This window comes from Etheostoma cragini, chromosome 10 (assembly GCF_013103735.1).
Source record: "Etheostoma cragini isolate CJK2018 chromosome 10, CSU_Ecrag_1.0, whole genome shotgun sequence".
Taxonomy (NCBI): Eukaryota; Metazoa; Chordata; class Actinopteri; order Perciformes; family Percidae; genus Etheostoma; species Etheostoma cragini.
Genome location: NC_048416.1, coordinates 18,455,968 through 18,464,931, shown reverse-complemented (window position 1 = coordinate 18,464,931; position 8,964 = coordinate 18,455,968). Strand labels below are relative to the sequence as shown.

Here is an 8,964-nt window from a genome sequence, read left to right as displayed (position 1 = left end):
CACACAAACTCTTTGGTCTGCTGAGCTTGTGAGGTGGGGACAGGGGGGAGAGGCAGGGGGAGAGCTGGCAGTGGAGGGTCAAGTTGGAAGGACGGCGGCAGAAGAATGTTCTGGGTCAAAAAGTCTAAGTCTGCTACTGTTTCAACAGTGACTGGAGTGGGAGAGGAGGCAGCTGAGGGGTTTTCAGTGGGATGCTGCTGAAAGAAGCTGTCTTCCTCCAGAGAGGAGATACTGGAGCGAGGGTCACCCTCCACCTGCATAGCCTCAGCAGCAGAGCTCCCTGGTTCATCAGATGAACCCACGCTGCAGCCAGCAGTGCTGAAGTCAAAGGATTGGGCTGACAAGCCACTGCTGCCTGGGGTGAAGACTTGGTCTGGGCTGGACAGGGTTTCTGGAGACTGGAGGCTCAGACCCTCCTGCTGAGAGGTACCGCCACTTAGAACCAGGGTCAGCTGGGTGTGCTCTGAGCTGAGGTGCTGACGCACTGACCAGGCTTCAGACTCACTGAGAGAGAGAAGAAGAAACAGAAAGTTATGATGGTGTTTTTCTCTGTAATCATCATTCTTTTGTTTTTGATGACTTGTATGTGGTTTGAAGAATAACTCGGTAAATACCTGATGATGTAGTTGTTGCTTATGATGGGGATTTCTCCAGGTTGCAGCTGAAGCACCATGTAGAGCCAAACCCACGATTGGTCCTGAGCTTGCACACGCACCACCATTTCAGCTCTGCCCTCTCCTCCTTCTCTCACTGTTGAACAACAGTCACAGCACAAGTTGGCATCTTGTATGTAATTATCTTAATCATCATAGTGGTTTTCACTGTGTGGTTATGGCAGTTGGCACTATGTGTATGTAATTGTGTGGATGGTTGGAACTGGTAAGTATGTGAGTACACTTACACAGGCTGCGATGTTGAGCGGAGGCATGTGACAGATCCTGTGGGTGGAGGAGGCTGTACCAGGAGCAAGAGCGTAAAGCTGTCACATCAAAGCCAAGATAGGCGCTCACACTGTAGGAGAGAGTGGGTGGTGATATGTTAGGAGGGTTCATCGTTTTTGTAACCATTTAGTGATCTCATGAACAGACCAATATACCGGTAAATATTGAAGCAACAGTTGGAGGTGAGGATCAGTTAATTTTGTGAACTCACCTGTCCTGGGCAGTCTGCAGCCTCATGTCCCGGCTATGCTGTGAGTGGAAGCAGGCCAAAAACAAGTTGGCCTCGGGAAGGGGAGGGGTGGAGGTTGACTCCCTTTCTGCCCCGGGGCTGGAGCGGGTCGGGTGGGGCTCCAGAGGGGAGCAAAAACACACCCACACGGGGTTCGATGTCCAGTAGGACCCAGCGGCAGTAGAGGCAGCGGGGGGAGAGAGGCAGCGAGCTCGGATCAGAACCAGCTTGTTCCCAGCACTCTGCCTCCGCACGGACTTGGAGGTGTTAAAACGACAGCGGAAGAGACGGTCTGTGGAGGAGGAGAAGATGAGAAGGGGGTAATTAAAAATCATATTCGGTTGTTAGTCCGCCGTAGAATTGTGAATTTATTGTTTGTCTTACCCGTCTCAAGTGACGTGGTGGTTGACAGGTTGCTCCTCATGTTAAAGTGGTCTGAGGCGTCGATGATATCATACACACTGTCCCCCTGTGCCACAAGATCCACCTGAAAAATTGAAAATTACAAACCGAAACGTTATTTATCAAGCCCAAAGTAGAGCTTGAATTGAATGAACCGGTTCCGTGTAGACTCACCATGGAGTGTCCGAGGTGGTCGGAGACGCTATCTGACAGGTACAGGAGCTTCCCTTCCCCAGTCAGCAGCATCAAAAAACCCGGCAGGTTCTGCATCAACTCCGACAGTTCGTGAAAAGACAGAAACCCCGCACTCTCGTCAGCAGTTTCTGCTTCTAGAGAGAAAAAAAATGGGACAGAAAAGGTATTTGTTAATAAACCCCAACCCAATAAGAATGAACACAACATGCCTGATGTCCGCAATAAGAAAAACAGTGGCCGCAGTGTGTTTCAGCACCACGGACAACGGTGCTGCTGTATTTATGGAGCTAAAGCATTTCAGCACCACGGACAGTGAAAAACTTCTATTAAACGCGTTAACGACCTTGTTTATCGACTATTTACGAATAATGAATGACCCATAGCTCTACAGTGTTTACCCCCCAAATAAGATATGTATCAAGTCAATTGCCTGCGGTGCCACTAAAACACTTGTTGATTCCACCACTGAGAGATTGCAGTCTGTCAATGCAGCACATTACATTCCTCATCAACAGGTCGTTTTATTCAGAAGACATTCATTCTTACCTTGAGTGAAGAAGACGGAGTTCCTGGTGTACATGCAGGCAAGTGACATGATGTGCAGATATGAGAGCCGTGCTTTATCGGCATCGGATATAGGCAACAAGTCCTTTAGGCTCCGGATCTCCGCGTTGATCTGGTCCCGTCGAGCCTTGGATGCTCCTTTGGTTGAGCGGTACATTGTGGCCGGTTGTTGCTGGGAACTGTCGAAATTCCTCCAGATGTGCGTTGGAGAGTTGAGAGCGGAGTGTCGTTTAACGCCGTCGCTCGGTTGGACCCGGGTTGACCTGTCTCCGAGGTGTGTTAAGAGACAGGTTGTAAAAGTGGAAAAGCTCTGAGGTGTGTTATTGGACTTTCATCTCAGATAGGTTTGTTTTTCAGAGAAAGGTTGTACAACCTTCTCTTGCCCTGTCTCTGTCTGCTTTAGCTCCGCCACAGCGTCCAGCTCGGATGCTGGCAGGCTGCTGGATGTCTTTCCCCCCCTCTCAGAGTGCAGGTGAATCGGCGGCTGTGGTAGCCGTCTCTCGCACAGAAGCCCGTAACCCGTAAATCTGGTTGAGGGACTCTGCTCGCCAGTCACTTATATAGTCTGGGACTCCGCCGGAGCAGGGGGGCTCCCAACACACCGACACCGACGTAAAACGAAGGGAGGGGGTGAAGAAGGGAGGGGCGGGTGAGCGAGATAGATATGTCTCATATCAGTGTAGCAATGGTGAAACTCTCCCCCTCCCGTTCCCGTGCCCTCTCCTTTCGTTGACACTTCATCGACGTCAGCGCTTCCCTCTACTCGGTGATGACGTCGGTCTGAAATCGGGAGCTCCGGCGACGCAAAAAGCCCGATTTGGACAAAACCGAGTAAGGGGCGGAGCAAGCGTAAAACGTAAACGGAGTCACCGGACTCCGGTGTATTGGAGCAGGAGGGGGGTGCTGTGGAGGGGGGATGGGAAGACTGGGTTGTATACTAAAGAAGTCTCTGTGTTTATATGTCTGGCACTTGGTAGGCTACCCGTCAATGCCTGTTCGCCCCGGACCTGTCAGTAAACACGACAGGTGCTTGTTAGGTGCAATTCGATAATTTCACTTTGACCACATTTACTGTCAACATTTTAAACATGTCAGATTGATGATGCAGAGCTGAACACAGAATGCTCAGTCGCCTTTCAGGAGACAGACATGGATGCTGAGGCTGTTTCACATCGCTTCGTCTCTCCGCCTTTCTGAATAAAAATCATTCTTGAGCAGCTAAAAACACTAACGGATGCATAAAGACTGTGCCTCCATTTTTAAAATGTTAGACACGAATGCTGCGCTTGTCCCGTGCCTTTTCGGCAATTTCACATTTGTCTTGTTAAGAGACAATGTTTAGCAATTTCTGAGCATTTTTTTTGCTCAATGTTGTCCATAAGAAATAAACTGAAAAACTACATGTAAGGATATTACATTTTTGAAATGCACTGTGATCCACGTCAGAGCTATATCTCCATTGCCTTGTGATGGACAATAAAGTTTGTAGGACTTAATAATTAAGGAGTGAGAATAGACTCCGAGTGAATTGCGTTGGAGGTTGTGGTTTTATTGATTGTAGAATAAAAACATGGACTCGCAGAAACAATCAGAGCATGATCAACTGCAAATCACTGAAAGAAACTAAACAAACAGCTGGCCAGTTTGACCAGTAAGGCGCTCAAAAAACAGTTTAGACCATCAAACACCAGCTACGATCTTATTATAATTATCTCTTAACGAACGACGTTTATGTGTGACTCGGCACTTTGTTCTCTTCCTCCGTTTAAAACTTACAAGGACGATCTTCATAATGAAAAGTGTAGTTATTTCAATGAATGACATTCATGAATAATGTGACGCGCGCGCAAATAGCAGCCGACATTGAGCAACCTGCAAACCTGTCACCAGTCTCACGTGAGGTAAACCGTGCTGTTTCTAAAAATAGGTCTGGTGACCACTACAAGGACTGCGAGGCGCGCGTCCCGCTCCGATCGTCCTATTTATAGATAAGATTTCACTTTAACGCCCTAAAATAGATCGGTAGTATGTGCTCCACATGTGGATCCGAGCACAGACATCTGGATCTGTGCCACTGTCCACACACAGTCATGTTTCATCCGGACAAATTACGATGCTGTGTGTGTGTGTGTGTGTGTGTGTGTGTGTGTGTGCGCGTGTGCGCGTGCGCGTTTGTTTATTTCTGATGGAATACAGAACTTGGTCTGGATGAAAACAGAGGAATGTAGAGTCAAGAGGATGAGGTCATTTGTCAAAAGGTATTGCTTACTTTGGCCCAGTGTTTACGTACTTTGACAGTTTTTAATATGCAAAAGATGGCTAATTGATGAATCATCCTGCTTCTTGTTTCAGCTTTACTTGATTCAGTATATGTGTTTTTCTCCTCTGAAGTTTGTTTTTGTCTCATATTTCTTATTGGATGACTAAGCCCTCTCTGCCTTCTCTTCTATAGTGTGTTTCCATCAGTGTTTCTCGTTCAGTAATGACCCAAAGGTACCAGATTTGCACTAGCCGATCAGAGAATAATGGAGGCTTTGCACATACATGACCCATAGTCCTCATTTTCAATGTGTACATGTTAAATTAGCTTCACTTGAGCTCATGAAGCTGTACAAATGAGAAAAATGAGTTTGTCATCTCTGCTCCACATCACATGGACGAGCAGCGCCTCCAGAGCTGATAGAAATACATCACACATCAATCTGTTGCTACAGTGGGGACTATAATGTGTCATGACAGGCACATCAGTTTTCTTTTTGGCTATTCTGGATACAGCGTTACACACGTTTATTAGAGCAGTTCACTCAGAGAAGACATGATTGTACAGATTTCTTTTTTAAAAGAGCCTGACTTGAATTGATTAATGCTTTTTTGTTTCAGGTGCATCTAATAACCTTTTACTTGGTTTGATGTTGGCCTTGTTGCATGAGTTTAAGGTAAAAAATCATCCAGATCTAATTCCTTCTCCTGGACTTAATGAATACAACAGGTGCCACATGTGAGTCCCCTAACCGGGAAAGCGCAGTGAGTGTATGAGTGGGAGATATCTTGATTTTAGAGTCCAATTGTTCTCTCTGCCTTCAGAACCGTTTTAAATTTCCCGCTAAAAGTACAGACTAAGAAATATAAGTTTTTAATTAATATCAACACTAAAATGTCAATGGACACTAATATAACAAGTCTACTACTACTACTACTACTACTACTACTACTGCTGCTACTACTAAATAATTCTCTCTGGAAAAATGCCACGATTCCCTGGTTCCATATTGTTAGTTGTGAGGTGTTGTTGTGTTACTAATAATGATCATAGACTGAAGGCTTTATAATGGGCTTGGGAAATGGTTATTTACACTCTTTTATGACATTTAATTTAACAAACAAACTAATCGAGAAAACAATTAGCAGATTAAGCAATAATGACAAGAGTTGTTAGTTGTGGTCCTCAACTCCACACATTTCAACTTCAAAACCATAGTTTAAAGGTGGGAGAGGCAGTTTTTGGGACAAAGCCAAATAAACATGCCAGAAGTTGAAAATATAGCCCTTCTCCTGCTGCTCTCCCTTCCATCTCCTGAGCCCCTCCAACCAGACGAGCACGGCCATATGTATGCATTTTATACAGTAACCTATACATGTCCTAGTCATTCATGTCAATCATCCTGGTCCTGATTGTGTTCCCGATGCCATCATTTAGCAGCGATTCTATGAGAATTATTGCCTGTTTTCTTTGCAAACTTGTGGCCCTGTAAAGCCTTTTGAGATGCTGTGATTAAAATTTTGTCAATATCGGCAAAACAATTCAGAGATAGAGAGAGAATGTTGTAGTTTAGCTTTCTGCTAAACGTAGCTGTGAGTTAATCCTCAGCTGTGAGCTTTTGGCTACGGTTAGCAGGAGGCTAAACTATTGTCAACGTTTTCTCTCAATATCTCTAAGACACTTCTCAAATATTGAAACGATTTATTGCGTTTATAGTCAGACTCATTTTCTGCAGGATTTTGTTGCTTTTGAATCAGGTTTTTACCATCTGAAGGCATGTGTACGCTTATCTAGAACAGCCAATGGGAATACCCTCTCTCTGAAATGGCATGTGATTGGACAGTACCCAGTCACAGGCTAGATATTCTAAAGCCTGAAAATGGAGCAAGGACCAGAGGCTTAGTATTCTCTAAGAAAACTTGAATTCCAATATGTTAAAGGTTATTGTGGACTTTTTGTTCAATGACGCAAAACAAATCTGTGCAACCCAGCTTTAAAGGAGAATTCCAGTCAATTTTTATACGTAGCTCTGTTGTAAATTTGGAGGGCGGTCAGTAGAGAGAAAAATTAGAACAATCGGTGCTGCCTACGTGTTAAACTCCTGCTAGAGTTAGCACCCAACAGGCTTAAACAGGGCACGCTTTAAACTTGTAGCCTCTTAACATGTTCAAAATATCCTTACAAGTGCCAATGTGCAAAGTTTCCTTGTGTTCATTTTAGTCTTGTGTAGCATATTTATAACTCTATATTAGCAGGGTCTAGTCGCCACAAATGCTTCAGTAGTGACAGTCTCAGCCCTTATTTTTACAACATGATGTCAGGTTTTATGGGTTTGTTTGTGCAAGTAATGACGTTGGATTACATTTTATATTTGCTACTGAAAAAAGGGTTGTTTATTATATCCACCCACAGCACTTCCCATTCAGTAAAGCACCAAACTCTTAGGATCCTGACATTATCCTCAGGATTTACTTCGTACTGCATTATGGCACTTCTTTCCCCCAGAGTTCTCCGGTTTAAACAACCTTCCAACCGTCACCAGCAGTCTGGCTGTTGAAATGTTTGTGTCCAAAAGTCTTCAGGTTATGGTCCTCTGCATATTGGTTTAGCAACACAATGTAGAACAAAACATAAAATTTAGAAGGCAACACATTTATGTCTGCAGCATCATTAACTAGCCTATAAGCAATTTGTGGCCTTGTCTTATGTTGGCTATCGTCAGTGTAATGAATGAAAGACGCAATTTTTAACTATAAAAAAGGATTATTTTCCAAAGGGCGACTGACTCCAAAATGACTTTTTCCCCTGGGTTTGACCTTGTAGGTTTTCACCATCAACCCCAAATTGATTTGCTAGTGAATTATTTAGATTCCAATTCTCTCTTTATAGTGGACCATGCCAGTGTTTGAACAAAATTTGCTTCATTTCCTAAACCACATATTCCTTATTAGTGACCATTTTCTAAGCTTTTTTGTGATTCATGAAGGTGTGAAACTTTCAGACTCTCAATCATATGTACTGGGTGTTGTTTCACTGTTTTGCTCTCAAATTATGTCTCAGCTTTTACATTTTCATATTGGACTACACATATTTTTCTAACAGGCATTAAAGCTGCCAGAAAATGTTCTCTTTAAGCAGCAAATCTCCGCACATGATTACAAATGCCCAATCAATTAGTACTTACCTTGGTATGATTAATTTGGATCTTGGACACAAGGGTGCATGGTGCCAGGGAGGAAACCACTCTATTTATGTGTTATAGTCATCATCTTTATCTGTGCATTCTTTTATGCTCTCCTAATGAATTGTGGTACATTTGTTCATCTTTTTCTAAATGAATATGAGATGCTTAGGATGATGAAGGGGGCGGTTTATTTATACTTTCTTCATTCTTGTTGGTAACTAAAGTGCTTCACAGTTACTATTAAATACGATACGCCGATAACCTGATGAGTCTAGATCTGGACCTTTATGGGATCAGCAACACACTAATAAAAACCAATTTGGAGTTCCGAGGACGCTGTGGAGTCTGTGCAGACATGCTACAGCCTCATGGTCTAAACAAGAATATGGTGCATTACAGTACTCAAGACATGAGAAGATGAAATAATGGAAGATTTGTTTGAGCTGTTAGCAAGATAAGAAAGGACATAGTTTGGCAATATTTTTTAGCCATGCTGGCAGCGTGGATCAACGTCATACCATCACCATAGTCCAGACTGAAATACAGTAGATCAACCACTACCCAATTAGCTAGCACAACATTTTGCACTGACATCCCATGGTTCCCAGGGGAAGCATCGTAATGACTTTGGAGATCATCTGACTCTTCCTGTAAAACCACCATGACATTGATATTTATGTTGTTGTTTTTTTAACCATCCCCTGATTTTTCCTCTAGAAGCCAGGGAACCTAAAGTGCTGTTGTAAAATTTCAGTTGACCGATTTACGGCATCATTTAAATGTTGGCACTAATCTCCTAAAGACAATAATGTAAAATGTCCAAATTTGAAAGTTCCACAAATATATTAAACTATAAGTTATTTAACAATTTCCATACTGTATAAAACCCAGTGTATACACAGTGATACATTATAACACAGCAACTCAAATCCTCTTCACACTAACCTAATAAGTAGGCTAATATGAGCATTTTCAAGCAGATCAACGGGTTTTAGGGTAAAGTAGTTTGAATAAAGCACAACTGTGAGACTCATGTGAATCTCATTTTTCCTGGATTTTTAACTTGGCACACATCACTTTCTTCAAGATGTGTTTTTAAAGATTGCCTGTTTTTAATGGAGCTGGCAGACTTTCTCTGGGCAAAAACAGCACACATCTGTATGAAGGAGCTTCCAGAACAAACACACTC

At 43.3% G+C, this 8,964-nt stretch overlaps 1 protein-coding gene across 1 annotated transcript in view; it reads right to left on the bottom strand.

Moving 5' to 3' along the window:
• npas4a (neuronal PAS domain protein 4a) overlaps positions 1–2,890 on the bottom strand; it is a 5,294-nt gene extending 2,404 nt beyond the window's left edge. Inside the window, exons 1-7 of the mRNA XM_034883385.1 lie at positions 2,314–2,890; positions 1,747–1,901; positions 1,555–1,657; positions 1,153–1,462; positions 902–1,011; positions 615–750; positions 4–504 (exon numbers count right to left, since the gene is read on the bottom strand). Of these exons, the coding sequence (XP_034739276.1) occupies positions 4–504; positions 615–750; positions 902–1,011; positions 1,153–1,462; positions 1,555–1,657; positions 1,747–1,901; positions 2,314–2,488 (1,490 nt within the window). The 5' untranslated portion in view covers positions 2,489–2,890. The remainder of the gene's footprint in view (positions 1–3; positions 505–614; positions 751–901; positions 1,012–1,152; positions 1,463–1,554; positions 1,658–1,746; positions 1,902–2,313) is intronic.
• Between the last annotated feature and the right edge of the window lie 6,074 nt (positions 2,891–8,964).